Here is a 15,649-nt window from a genome sequence, read left to right as displayed (position 1 = left end):
CAAGAAAATTGAAGCATGAAGAGGTTAAATATTAATAACTTGTACAGTTATACAACTGGTAAGCTACAGGACTAAGATCAACTGGACCTAACAAAAGGAAGACACGTAACTTTCAGTTACGGGTAAGAAATCAAGAATGCAGTAAGCTGAAAGAAAATAAATGGGAGGGAGTAAACAGATTCAACAAGTTTGGCTGTGTAGACATACTCAACCAGGACAGACACGGGTGTCAGCCGAAGTATTTTACTCCTCTCTTAACTGTTTTTTCAAGAAAGGAAAGATTTGAGCACAATCAAATGCATGTGGGAAGAAGTTGACAGAAATGAAATGAATGAAGATAAAAGCAGTAATGGGTAGAAAAATATCCTTGAAGGCTAACAATAATAGCAAATGCTTAGTTAGAGCTTGATATATGTGCCAGATACCGTCATTACCACAGTTCACCCTCATGACAACCCTAGGAAGTATGTATTACTCTCGCAGGACACACTGCCCAAGGTCACAGAGCTACAAGGGACATGTTCTGAGGTCCATGATCTTGATGTTTACATTGCAAAGCCTAATGAAGCCTTACTTTCTTATTAGAAAAAAGGATACCTTTCCCACTATTACGAATGGTAGGTGCATAATAATGTTATGTGAATGCAGACTTCTGCTGTTCTAAATTGCTATTGCTTATGTGTTTCTGCTTTTCACAAGGTACTATTTCTTACTGTATCATCAGCTACTATATATATCAACGCTAACTACAATAGCATTGTAACCCAAAACTTCCTTCTAAAAATCATTCCTTACTGCTAAAGGTTTGGAAGCAGATAATCAGTGATCTCAAAATTGTGCTTAAGAATTTAACAGGGGCCAGGCACGGTGGCTCACGCCTGTAATCCTAGCAGTCTGGGAGGCTGAGGCATGAGGATCGTTTGAGCTCAGGAGTTCGAGACCAGCCTGAGCAAGAGCGAGGCCCCGTCTCTACTAAAAATAGAAAGAAATTGGCCGGACAACTAAAAATATATAGAAAAAATTAGCCGGGGAGGGTGGTGCATGTCTGTAGTCCCAGCTACTCGGGAGGCTGAGGCAGAAGGATCGCTTGAGCCCAGGAGTTAGAGGTTGCTGTGAGCTAGGCTGATGCCACAGTACTCTAGCCCGGGCAAAAGAGTGAGACTGTCTCCCAAAAAAATGAACTTAATAGGACTACAAACAAAGAAAGCATACAATAATGCAATTACAACCAGATTCCTACAAATGCAGAGAGACTGGGAAAAACTGGTGACAACTTCACAGAAGATGACAGCTGAGTTGAATTTTTGCTACAGTACACTGGCAGCAGTTAATAAACTCATTCTGACTGGGCACAGTGGCTCACGCCTGTAATGCTAGCACTCTGGTGGGCTGAGGCGGGAAGGTTGCTTGAGCTCAGGAGTTTGAGACCAGCCTGAGCAAGAGAGAGATCCTGTCTCTAACTAAAAATAGAAAAATTAGCCGGGTGTCACGGCGTGTGCCTATTAGTAGTCCCAGCTATTTGGGAGGCTGAGGTAGGAGGATCACTTGAGCCCAGGAGTTTGAGGTTATAGTCAGCTGTGATGGTGCCATTGCCCTCTACCTAGGGTGACACAGCAAGACTCCATTTCGAAAAAAAAAAAAAAAGAAAAGACACCCTCATTCTATCAATAATAGTCATGATATTTTGCCCCAAGAATAAAACTTGCAGAAAAAAGTGTTTTTTAGATTACAGTATAGAAACTTATATAAATAGTTACCTGTAGTGCTTCCTTTGGCAGCACATATAGTAAAAATGGAATGATATGGAGAAGATCAACATGGCCCCTATGCAAGGAAGTCATGCAAATTCATGAAGCATTCCATATTTTTTTGACTAAGACCCCAATGGCAACAACAAAAATTAATAAATGGAGTTTGATTAAACTAAAAAGCTTCTGCACAGCTAAGAAAAGAATCAACAGAGCAAACAGACAACCTACAGAATGGGAGAAAATATCTGCAAGCTACACATCCGATAAAGGGCTAATATCCACAATTCACAAAGAACTCAAGAAAATCTGCAAGAAAACAAAAACCCTATTAAAAAATGGGCAAAACACATGAACAGAAGCTTCTCAAAAGAAGATAGACAAATGGCCAAGAAACATATGAAAAAATGCTCAATGTGACTAATCATCCAGGAAATGCAAATTAAAACCACAATGAGATATCACCTTACCCCAGTTATTAAAAAGCCCAAAAACAATAGACTTGCTGGTGCGGATGCTGGTATGGATGTAAACAGAAAGGAACGCTTATACACTGTTGGTGGGACTGCAAATCAGTACAGCCTCTATGGAAACCAGTATGGAGATTCCTCAGAGAACTAAAAGTAGACCTACCATTTGATCCAGCAATCCCAATATTGGGTATATACCCAAAGTAAAAGATGACTTTTCATCAAAAAGACACCTGTACTCGAATGTTTACTGCAGCACAATTCACAATTGCAAAGATGTGGACTTAACCCAAGTGCCCATCTATTCATAAGTGGATTAATAAAATGCAGTATATGTATACCATGGAGTACTACTCAGCCATTAAAAAAAGATGAATTAATACCTTTAGCAATAATCTGGGTGGAACTGGAGATCATTCTCCTAAAGTGGGAAGTATCTCAAGAATGGAAAAACAAACACCACACATACTCACTATTAAATTGGAGCTAACTGATGAGCACATATGTGCACAGAGTGAAGTAAAACTCAATGGGGAGGGGGGCGGGGGGGACGGGGCAAAAACCTACCTAATGGGTACAATGAACACTATTTGGGTGATGGGCACATCTATAGCCAGGACCAAAGCATTACAAAAATGATCCATGTAACCTAAAACATTTGTACCCCCTTAATATTTTGAAATAAAAGAAAAATAGTTATCTATAAATAAATAAATGCAATAATGGCATTGCTTGAAGTTATTATTTTCATAAAACAAAGCATTATTAATCACACATCAAAAAATCATTATTTTATGTTTTGAAAACCTGGATTTTCCTATTGCTGGTTTTTAAAACACAAAGCACGCATGTGTTCAAAAACTTGCTATTCAAAGAAGCATGTTAAGAAAATGAAAAGACAAAGAACGGGAAAAAAAATTTGTAAAATACACATAAAGAACTTGTATCCAGAATAAAGAACTCTTACAATTAATTTTTAAAAAACACTTCAATTAAGAAATGGACAAAAGATTTGAGCAGACATTTGAACAAATAAGGTATACAGGTGACCATGAAAAGATGCTCAATAGCAGTAGTTACCAGGAAAATGCAAACTAAAACCATAATGGGAAACTACTATATATCTGTTACTCAAAAAATTGACAATATCAAGCGCTAATGAGGCTGTGGAATAACAAGTTTCACACATAATGATAATGGTGGAAATGCAAAATTGTAAAGCCTCTTTGAACAATAGGTCGGCAGTTTCTCATTAAGATAAATACATATTTATACTTTCCAGAGATCACAAGCCTGGATACTTAACAGAAATAAAAACATATGCCTACACAAAGACCTTTATACTTTACTCATATCTCCAAAAACTGAAAACAATCTGAATGCCCATCAATAAGTGAATCGATAAACTGTGTACATATTATGGAGTACTAGTTGGCAATATGAAAGAACTACTGCCACAAGCAACAACACAGATGAATATCAAAAGCACTATGCTAAGTGAAAGAAATCAGAAACAAAAGATTACAACCTCTAAGATTTATTTATATGATATTCTGGAGAAATCAAAATTATAGGGACAAAAAGCAGATCATCAGTTGCTAAGGGCTGTGTGTAGGGAAATGAACTGGCTGTACAGGGTAAATTTGATTATGTATGTAGCAAACAAAGAAAAACCAAAGATGTTGAAAGCATTTCTAGATACAGGACAAGAGAGTTAATGAAACCAGTAAAATGACAAATGGAAAGACTTTTAAAATTTGCTGTTCTGTAGCACATGAGAAATTCTCAAAATTTTAATAAATGAGAATACATGCTATTTTACAGCAACCTGAACAAATTTAAAGGACCAAGAATGCTCGAAAAGATTCAAGCTTGAAGGATCAGGTTTAAAACAGGTGGTAACATCATGAGCAATTATTTCAGGGGTTTCCAGGGTTAGACATTTATTTAGGTTTTACAAAATAGAGAAAAACCATGAGATGCTGTCTGAGCCTTAAGCAACTATAGATTGTCTATTTTTGTCTTTTTCTTTTAATTTTTTGTAATACTTTGATTTTAAGAGAAGTTTTAGGTTCACAGGAAAGTTGAGTGAAAAGTATAGATCGTTTTTTTAAAATGGAGCCCGTTAACATATTCAGTTCCCTCACCATGTGATACCCTGAACCTTGGGACTCTTCAGAGAGTCCTCACCAGCAAGAAGGTTCTCACTAGATATGCCTCCTCAATCTTGGACATCCCAGCCTCTAGAACTATAGGACTCCTCATCCTGAGCCAGTGTATATCCCAACAGGCACAGAAATAGAACCCTTTTACCCAGATTCCAAGGCATATACTGTAGTTTATCTAGTTGAAGATGGTAGGCACATGAGACATGTTGCTGTAAAATGTAATTTGGTACCTGGGTTAATCTCTTAGTTATATTTGTTTTGCTGTTTATAACAGAAATTTAATATTACTAGGAAGTCCCTGTCCCCATAAAGATGTTTGGTTACATATTAATCCAAGTATTGATTTAGTGCTAACTATATATTTTTTTTTTTGAGACAGAGTCTCACTGTGTTGCCCGGGCTAGAGTGCCGTGGCGTCATCCTAGCTCACAGCAACCTCAAACTCCTGAGCTCAAACAATCCGCCCGCCTCGGACTCCCAGAGAGCTAGGATTACAGGCGTGAGCCACCACGCCCGGCCCAGTGCTAACTATATTTTTGAAGGGATACTGAAGTTTATGCAAAGTTACTTTAAAATAAATCATACTGGTCATTAAAAAAAACAATAATTACCTCTAAGATGAGATTAAGGTTTGTAGTGAGAGCCTGAACACGGTGAAAACCAGCAATCAGGGAAATAGGCAAGAAACCTTGTTCATCCATCTTTCTCCGAAGAAAGAAGTCCCGTTCCAAGTTTTCTATACTGAAGTAATATTCACTAAAAAGAGAAATAATATAAATTTCATCTATTTATTCAGTAGGAAATAAAAATGTCTATTGCTTACACGTCAACTGCTATGAAAAATTTTAATTTTGTTAATGCTATCATATAGGTCTAATACAACATAGATAGGGTAAATGTAAAATAGCAAAAAACTCTACTGAATTATAATTTCTCTTATACATGAGTAGAAAAATATGAAATACTCATTATTTCCCAAAAAATATTAACTTTGATTTAGATCAGCTTCACTAAGTATAAAGAATTAAGCAGCTCATTTTATTTTAAAATAGTTCAATAATTGATTTTTAAAAAATGAGTCAATTAAGCAAAAATTTTCACTACCAAGCCACTTCTACTTGCTTCATTTAAACATTAAATAACAAAGCTAAACACATGTCAGCATAGTGCCTTCCAACTTCTTCCTAATCATTGAGAAAAATGGTATACTAGAAGTATACTTAATCAAGTTTAGGTAAAGTACAGTTTGTTTTCTAAACTGACAAAGTACTGACATGGTAACCAGCACAATGCTTAGTTAAAAACTTAGTGAACACATAGGCACATGTGCAGAACACGATTATATATTTGAATGATTCAAGTTCTCCTCTTTTTTGATGAACATACTATATTAAGAATGAACAGAATAAATATGAGTATCAATGACACTATGAGGTATGTGGGAGAATACAGAAAAGGCTTAGATTATCTTATTTTTTCTAGAAAAGTACAGACCCACTTAAATTTTTTCAAAGAGAAATGTAAATAGAAAAACTGTCAATATGATCAATAACTACAAATCCCAAGATACAAACATTCAGAATACATTTAATAGCCTTTGAGAAATGAATGTTTCCATTATAGCCTCCACAAAGAAAATCGACAATGGGATTTTAAAGAGACAGAGCAACACAAATAGGGGAAAATGTAGGAAAAAAAAAATACATGACATCAGTGATGGTGTGACCTACAGTTTTATAATCCTACAGTATTTCCAAATCACAGAGAGTTTTCAAAGATGAGTGGCAAGTTACAAGAAAGCAAACCAGCTCATACTTTTGGATGTAAAGTTTAGTAACTAAAGATACCCTTTAAGTATTTAGGCCAAATTCTAACTTTGAAAAAAGTAGGCACCTATAACTGAAAACTGGTTTTGAGCTACGTTTTGCTGCAAGAGGGGGGGAAAAAAATCACCTGATTTTAAGAATATAAACATCCAAATTTTTCTTTACAGTCTGATATTTCTGACTATCAATGCAAAGCTTCTTTAGAGATTACTAACACTAGAAAATCATTATCTCTTCTTAAACATTGAAGAAAATAATGTAAGTCTTGAAGAAACGAACATTCTGATTGTCGCTACACCTCAAAAGCCCTATTCATAGTGTCAGGCATGTGGTAAACCCATAACACACGTTGAAATTCTAAAATTTCAGACATTAACACATTTGATTTAGTCACAAGTTCTTTGATGTGAGATACAAATTTCCCTGAATCAATGATGAGCTGCCTTTTTAATGTAGTACTTTGTAAAAACCACGGTATCTGAATAAATTCATACATCACCCTATTACCTACAGTATACATATTTTAAAACTTCTAATGGGCTGGAAACATACCAATTTCTAAATCCGAATACCAAGAGAGATTGTCCCAGCTAGAAATAATCAAGATCTTAAAATTTCAATATTCTGTCATCAAAAACAAATTAAATTTTCACTAAAAAATGATTTTGAAAAAAAGAACTCAACTGTTCTGAATGCATTTAAGCCTCTTACTTTGAAATATATTTAGCATCATTTTTCCACAAGAGTAAGAAAACTAACTGACTTCTCAAAAAGAAAAAACAAAACCCTAATCAGCCTATCTATACATTAGAAACCCAGTAATACAAAATCAAAAACATGATGCCTCAAAGCCAAATCTGCACTAATCAAAGCATGATAACAATAACAAGCCATCTTTAAACCTGGTGCTCTACCAGCATTTGCCAAAAATACTAGTACTAAAACAATAACAAAAAAAAAAAAAAAAAAAGGAAGCATGACCAATGCCATGTCTGACATTTTGCTCAGTGTCCTAGGGGACATTATCATGTCCTACCTTAGAAGCTCTGGATTCTACACTGCATGATCAGAAAATTTTGTCAACACTGAAGTAGCTCTGCTCCTCCCTCACTTGAATGAGCACAATGGAGGCCGATTTTCCTGACATGGAGTTGCATGTCCATTGTCAGGTCTCAGAAGGGACCTGGCAGCAAGAGTTACAAAAAAGACAGGAATAGTGGTATGAAGCTGATAGCCACATGCCAGGCACTTTCTCCCCATAAAAAGGCCCTTTTCTTCAGTGTTTGCATCAACTGTAACAAAAGAAGCAAGAACAAAATAAACAAGTTGTTCCGCATTGTAAGCCAATCAAATCTACCATGAAGTGCCTGGCAGATGCTGATGAAGAAATTATTTTCTAGTAACAGAGTAGGGTCCATTTTCTTTCTTAAATAAAGATAGATGTTTTGAAAATGCTTATGCCCTTTCAAAAATAGCCCCTTTCCTTCACTTTGTAAGGATAGGAAAAAAAAATTCAAATTTTAGCAAACTGGTTATGCAAATCACTTGGGAACATTTCTTTCTTGCCACTATATAAACACACTATATAAATATGCAAAATACCCTATAAAGTACTAATAGGCACAGGGTTTATTTCTTTCTTAAAGACAACAGAACAAACTAAGATTCTCCTGACTTCCCATTCAGTATCCAGAAAGCAACTACTATGAGAACTAGAGTAAGATGTCTGAAGTAAAAGATTAGGTAGTCCCCTTTAATATGTGTCACAAAGAAAGAACATAAAAAATAAAGAACAAACTTAGAATTCAGAAGACAATTACTAAGAAGAATGTCAAAAGATATCTACAATCACTTCTGTCATTTATGTTCATTTGTAAATTTTAATATAGGTATCTATTTGCAAATAATGAGCCAAGTTTCACTTGTTCAATTTCAAATATATATAGAAGCTTTATCTTCTTATATTTACTATATTTACTCATATTATGCAATGACATTTTAACTAATGTCCTTTGAGGAGAAAAATACCTAAACAGTAAAGAAAGCAGGAGACTTCTATAAATATAAACCAAATATAAATTTTTTAAAAATACTTAACCTATTTTGCTCATATTTCCTAAATAATAAATGTTAACATTCTTCAACTTTTACTAATAAATAGTTTAGAAAATGCATTATAACACATTCACTCTCAATGACATTAAAGTTTGATATTGCTACAGATTTTATTATCCCATCTGCTTATGTCTGATATCCACTTACATTTGACGCTTAATATACTCTTTAAGCAATGCTTCTTCCACAGGATACACCTGTACACCTGTACCATCATCATAGTAATACATCATACTGGTATTAAGTTCTGTTTGAAATGGTTGAGCAGTCCTTTCACCATGTTCTCGATAACCATATGAATAATCAAAGTTCGCTTGATGTGAATAAAGAAAAAGAAAGGTGATCACAAATTAAAAAATAGTTACTACAAATAAAGAAAAATCCAAAGTGAAGTTTATCAAGGAGTAACAAACATAAGACCATCTTTATTATCAGACCAAAAAAATTAGTTAAAACATAATATAGAACAATGTGAAAAACTAACAGGGCTTGCTCACTTTTTTCAAAGTTCATCTAACTTAACAAAACAAAAAATCATGTCATACATCGAGGATTTCCTCTGCCTCGTCCTCTTCCCCGTCCTCGGCCTCTTCCTCGGCCTCTAAAGGAACCTTGGATATTACCACCCTCACTTCTCACACTGGAAACTTCATCTTGATCATCTCTCTTTTCTCTATCTCTCCTCCAACCTTTTAAAAATAAAAATATTTTTATACATTCCAATTTGCAAGTAAAATGACAGGATTATCTTTATGAAAACATAGTAACCACCCTCCCCCACTTTGTAACTAATTGATAGTAGCCAGGAATTCTTCAGATGTGTTCGAACTTAAGAGACTCAGTAGGAACTTGTCAGAAATGTCTCCAGAACAAAACAGGGCCCAAAAAGTATTAACATAAAAAGAAGACATTCTAACAAGTAAAATAACATATTAGAAAGGTAAAGAGATCCTTAGCAAGATTGTACTGTTAAAGATTCAAGAAGTTCCAAGGCAGAGTTTGCACTACATAAAACCCCTAAAAAATACTTTTCACAAAATGTTCAAGGAAAGGATGGCTCTATTTAAGTAAACGACATTTCTCCTAAAGAAAAAAGGAAATGAAAACACAAAACGAACTGGGAGAAGATACCTGAAGCAAAATATAGAAATCATATCTAGAATACATGTAAGGACTCATACTGTTTTTCTCATGCACAAAACACGCACATGAATACGCACACAAAAGCACTCAATAGGAAAAACACCTAAAAGACATGTAGAGCAAATGAAGAAATGCAAATGGCCAATAAATACAGAAAATGGTGCTCAGCCTCACTGGCCGTGAGAAATGCAAATTAAGACAATGAAAGTCTTCAATTTACCCTAGTATAACAAACATTTTAAAGTCTGTAATATCAAATGTTGGAAAAAAAAGGTAGAACATTTTGTATACTGTTAGTGAGAGTGAAAACAGGTACATTCACTTTGAAAATCATTTTGGAATAATCTAATAAATGTGAAGATATGCAAATCATAGAAACAAGGTTTCTCACCATTAGCACTTTAGACTCTGGTGTGGGGGGCTGTCCTGTGTACTACAGGATGTTTAGCATTATCCGTGACCTCTACCCACCGGATGCCAGTAGCACAGGAGCATCCACTAACCACCCCCCTAATCCCCCAGCTGTGATAAGCAGTAGTATCTCCAGACAATGTAGAATGTCCCCTGCGGGGAAAAAATTCAACCCCATTGAGAACATTGCCCTCGATTTTGTAATTCTATCCTTGATGCTTATCTTTTTAAAATAGTCTTTTTCAAACATCTCTGCCTCACTCTACAGTAAGTCTTACATCATAACACAGTACATTTATAAAAATTTTTATAATTTAAACATGTATCATAAAAAATTTACTACGTGAAGCACTCTATCATTTTTAAAACCTAATTATGATCCAATATACTGCTTTCATAACCCACTCATGGATTATAGTCTACAATCTAAAAAAAATTACCCTAGAAAGCCTCTTGTACTTGTGTACTAGAAAATATGCATTAAAATGTTCATGGTAGTATTTTAACACCAGAAAAACTAGAAACAATCCAAATGCCCACAAATAGAACAGATTTTATCAAATAGTGAAATATCCATTTGGGGGTGGGGGTAGAGGTGGAGAATGAATTACAGCAATACAACCAACATGCATAAATCTAAGAAAATTATAAGTAAAAAAAAAAATTCTTGCCAAGGAATGTCATTGCACAGGAATTTCAAAATATGGGAAAACCCAAAACATTCAAGTTCATTTCTGAAAAGGGAGACAAATACAATGAAATTACAGAAGGCACAAAGGGAAATTTAAAGGTAATAGTAACATGCATTTCTTAAACAGGGTGGTAAGTTTCCAGTGTTCATTACATTGCTGTTCTTTACAACTTTACATATTTTTTTATATATTCAATATTTAGCAAGAAAAAATGTTTATTTATGAGTATCCATTATTTTTAAAATAAAACTTTAAAATGACATATTTGAGAAAAAATGGAACGAAAGGCAAAAAATGTCTTAATTTTTCTATAGACAAGTTCTAATAAATTTCTTTTTTAGAGATGGGGTCTCACTATGTTGCCCAGGCTGGAGTGCAATGGCTATTCACAGGCACAATTATTGTACCCCACAGCCTCTAACTACTGGGCTCAAGGAATCCTCCTGCCTCAGCCTCCTGAGTAGCTGGGACTACAGGTTCATGCCACTGTACCTGGCCAAGTTTTATAATTTTAAGGTCATGTCTTGAGCACAATTGAGAAAAATATAACTATTGACTAGATTTTAGATAGTATTAAGAAATTAGTGTTGATTTTCTTAGATGATGCATTTTCTTAGGATGTCAGTGATGAAGTGTCATGATATTGAAAAGTTACTGTCAAATGATTCAGCATATGGATGAATTAAATACAGGAAAATTATTAAATCTAGATGGTGACTAAACAGGTATTCACTGTACAATTCTTTCAGCTTTTTGTTTAAAGTTATAATATACTAGAAATTTTTAAATGGTAATATTATGTCTATAAAATTTTCTTAGGCCTTCTTACGCATTCATAGGACAACATGCTTTATTAGACTTAAAAGATTTCAGCTGGAAACTATAAAGCAAATGCTCATCCTATTGTTTTCACATACCCTCCTGTCCTCTGCTTTCTGAAATTGGAGCAAACCCTGTTGAAATAATTTTCTGAGGAATGATTTTTAATAAAAGTAAAACCATTAAGCGAAAGACTGATGGGACACTTTATAATGGATCGATCAGCCTAATGACACCTGAACTAACTCAATCCTAACACAACTGAAAATGAAACACCCATTTCATTTCTCCTGCTGTGATATATTAGGAAACACAAACTATAAAATATTCCCACTAAAAAAATAAACTTGAATCTACTCAACCCTCTAGATCTTGTTACCAGCTATATATGGAAATGATAAAGGAACATGGTAAATATCATGAAAAATCAGCCCAATCCAAAATAGGTCCTACGTCTTGTGGAATTTCCCCTAACAAAGAACTAAGAAAGAAACATTGCTGATGAGAATGTAAAATGGTGCAATTTGGCAATTTCACATAATATTAAATACACAGCTACCATATGACCTAGCAATTCACAGTGATTCACTTGAGAAACAAACACGACCACACAGGACTTGTGCACAAATGTTTGTAGCAGCATTACTCACAATAGCCAAAAACTGTTAACAAGCCAATTATCAATCAACAGATGAGTAGACAAAAGAATACATCCATTCAATAGAGTACTACTCGGCAATAAAGAGGTAGAAACTACTGATAAATGGAACAATATAAATGAATCCAGGCCAAGCGTGGTGGCTCACACCTACAATCCTAGCACTCTGGGAGGTTGAGGTGGGAGGACTGCTTGAGCTCAGGAGTTCGAGATTAGCCTCAGTAAGAGTGAGGCCCCATCTCTACCAAAAAGACAAGGAAAAAAAAAAAAAACCCAGCTGGGCGTTGCAGCACACACCTGTAGTCCCAGCCACCCGGAGACTGAGGAAGAAGGATTGCTTAGCACCCAGGAGTTAGAGGTTGCAATAACAGTGGTGCCACTGCACTCTACCCAGGGCAGAGAGACCGTCGACAAAAACAAATAAGGCAACCCTCCCCACAACTCCCACCCCCCCAAAAAAAAAAAATGATAATAAATAAAAGAAAAAAATAAATGAATCCAAAAATCATGCTGAGCAAAACGTGACATATATAATGTATATTATACAGTTTCATTTACATGAAGTTCTAGAATAGATAAATCTAACCTATAGTAACAGTAAGCAGATTAGTGATTAGAGTTGATGATAGTAATATGAGTACATTTTAATATATATAATTTATATCTCAGTAAAGTTGTTTTAAAAAGGGCCCAGAAACCACCCAGAAGAGGCTCCCATTAGCCAAGTCTGGGATGGTTTGAACATCAAGTTAAATAATCATAGTAAGAGATGATAACCCATTGAATAAATAAGAAGCTATGACTTCACACTGAAAATAATAGGACATCGTTCCTCATAGAATGCCAATTAATAAGTGTGAAGGAATGATGCTGTAAGACAAAAAAAAAAAAAAAAAGATCAGCATTTGCAATCACCATAGTAATAACTCAACCCAGCAAGAATCATCAATGGGGCTGGGTGCGGTGGCTCACGCCTGTAATCCTAGCTCTCTGGGAGGCCGAGGCGGGCAGATTGTTTGAGCTCAGGAGTTCGAAACCAGCCTGAGCAAGAGCGAGACCCCGTCTCTACTAAAATTAAAAAGAAATTAATCGGACAACTAAAAATATATAGAAAAAATTAGCCGGGCATGGTGGCGCATGCCTGTAGTCCCAGCTACTTGGGAGGCTGAGGCAGGAGGATCGCTTGAGCCCAGGAGTTTGAGGTTGCTGTGAGCTAGGCTGACGCCATGGCACTCTAGCCTGGGCAACACAGTGAGACTCTGTCTCAAAAAAAAAGAAAAGAATCATCAATGGAAGCTAAAGCTTGTTTGAGAAGTTTGATAAGAAAATGATTATTTCCACAGTCTCGAAGCCTCTCTCCACAAACTACAGAGTAAGTTCAATGGGGGGAACCAAGAGTAACCTTACGATAAAAAAATCTGGAAAAAAAATTTTAATTTAAAAAAATTTGGAGTACACCACCTCAACCAAGTGATCAATGTTAATATCATCAATAGTGGGACAAACCAAGATCATGCCCGTTTCCATGTGATACACTGAGAAGAAAACCATGTATTTTTTGTAGTATCCCTGCCAAAAACTCATAACCCAAATCCAATCATATGGAAGCATCAGAAAACCCAAAGTGAGGGATATCTATAGCCCAATTATTCTGTTGTCTTCAAAAAAATCAGTCATGAAAGACAAAACTGCTACAGATTAACGGAGCCTAAAAAAAATACAAACTGAAAGCAATGGGTGATCCCAAATTGGATCCTGAAAAGCAAAACAAAAACAAAAAAAAACTAAAGGACATTAGGACATTATTCGGAAAATCTGTCTGGGGACAGTCACAGTATATTAATGTTAAGTTTCACTGTTGTTAACTGTGCTATGGTTATACTGTTCTTATGAAATATACTTGGAAGGTTTTAGGGTTAAAGGGAAATGATGTGTGCAACTTACTTCCTAAATAGTTTATATCTACGGTCACCAATCCCTGGGCCATGGACCAATCCCAGGCTGTGTGGGGCCTGTTAGGAACCAGGCTGCACAGCAGGAGGTGAGCAGCAGTTGAGTGAGGGAAACTTCACCTGTATTTACAGCTGCTGCCTATCACTCACATCACCACCTAAGCTCCGCCTGTGTCAGATCAGCAGCGGCATTAGATTCTCATAGGAGTGAGAACCCTGCTGTAAAAGCTGCACATGCGAGGGATCTAGATTGCGCACTCCTTATGAGAATCTAATGCCTGATGATCTGAGATGGAGCTGAGGCAGTGATGCTAGCACTGAGGAGCAGATGCAAATACAGATTATCATTAGCAAAGAGGTTTGACTGCAGAGACCACAATATATCAATTGCTTGCAGACACATATCAAAACCCTATCAGTGAGTGACAAGTGACACTGTAATAATAATAGAAATAAAGTGCACAATAAATGTAATGTGCTTGAATCATCCTGAAACCACACTACCACCACACAACCCCATCCCCACCTCACCCCTGACCCTGGGGCCTTTGGAAAAACTGTCTTCCATGAAACCAGTCCTTGTTACCACAAAGGTTGGGGAGTGCTGATTTACATTATACATGGTTACTAGAATAATGAGCACGAGGACCACCAAGTTCTTTCCTTAGTCATTTTTCTCTTAGAATGGTAACTTACTTCGTGTATCATTTCTCCTATTGTTATGTGCTGGTTTATTTGCTTCAGGTTGACACCTTGAGCTGTTTCGGGATCCAGGTCTTTCCTGACTGTCTGGTCTTACATCATCTAAGTGTAGTGGTACCCACTTGTGCTTATTTGCTTGAAGAAAGAAAAAATACAATCATTTAATGACAATGAACAATTTTCACAAAAGCCCTGCAATTTGAAAGCACTGTGAATTTTTATTAAATAAGCGACTTAATTTGTCTTTAAAAGGATTATTTGTAAAGTACCAAAAGAATTTTTCCTTTTCATGTAGCTCCTTGATAAACATATTTGTGCAAATAACATTTCTAAAAATCAAGTGAAAAACCAGTGCTGGAGTCAGGCAGAGTGGCACATGCCTGTAGTCTCAGCTACTTGGGAGGCTTAGGTAGGAGAATCACTTGAGTCCAGGAGTTTGAAACCAGCCTGAGCAGTATAATGAGACTCCATCTCAAAAAAACCAAACAAAAAAAAAGCCAGTAATAGAGTATCATTGGAATTCTCTTAAGTAAAATGTTCACTCTTCTGTTTAATTCTGATGGATAAGCTATTCAAAATATTATATATACATACTACTCTTGTCTAATACTTGATTCTTAGGCTTTAGAATGAGGTACATCTAATAACATACTATAATGTACACACTGGAAAGTTAAGCTTTTGGTTCAAAACAATTTTAGTTTCTGATCACTGTCTAAAATTTTAATTTATCCAACATCACTAATAATGAAGTTTCTCAAAATCTAAAAGTGATAAGTATAAAATTTGTCTAATTTGACAGAATTTTTTTTTTTTTTACAGTTATTGCACATCTTCCTAACTTAAGAAAAAAGACAAGCAATTTAACTTTTCTTGATTACTAAGTGACAATGTAACTAATTTTACTGATAAATGGAACAATATAAATGAATCCAGGCCAAGCGT

At 35.6% G+C, this 15,649-nt stretch overlaps 1 protein-coding gene across 5 annotated transcripts in view; it reads right to left on the bottom strand.

Annotated features, from left to right (window-relative positions):
• Nucleotides 1–15,649, bottom strand: part of LARP1B (La ribonucleoprotein domain family, member 1B) — a 54,729-nt gene that overhangs the window by 25,834 nt on the left and 13,246 nt on the right. For 4 of the 5 annotated variants that reach the window (XM_012643302.1, XM_012643303.1, XM_012643299.1 and 1 more), the window contains exons 5-8: nt 14,699–14,839; nt 8,873–9,016; nt 8,475–8,640; nt 4,998–5,142 (exon numbers count right to left, since the gene is read on the bottom strand). In XM_012643302.1, the coding sequence (XP_012498756.1) occupies nt 4,998–5,142; nt 8,475–8,640; nt 8,873–9,016; nt 14,699–14,839 (596 nt within the window). The remainder of the gene's footprint in view (nt 1–4,997; nt 5,143–8,474; nt 8,641–8,872; nt 9,017–14,698; nt 14,840–15,649) is intronic. The other variant, XM_012643300.1, reaches the window with a different exon arrangement.

The sequence above is a fragment of the Propithecus coquereli genome, unplaced genomic scaffold (genome assembly GCF_000956105.1).
Source record: "Propithecus coquereli isolate 6110/MARCELLA unplaced genomic scaffold, Pcoq_1.0 Scaffold195, whole genome shotgun sequence".
Taxonomy (NCBI): domain Eukaryota; kingdom Metazoa; phylum Chordata; class Mammalia; order Primates; family Indriidae; genus Propithecus; species Propithecus coquereli.
The sequence above is the reverse complement of the archived record's forward strand: the minus strand, read 5'-3'. Positions and strand labels throughout refer to the sequence as shown.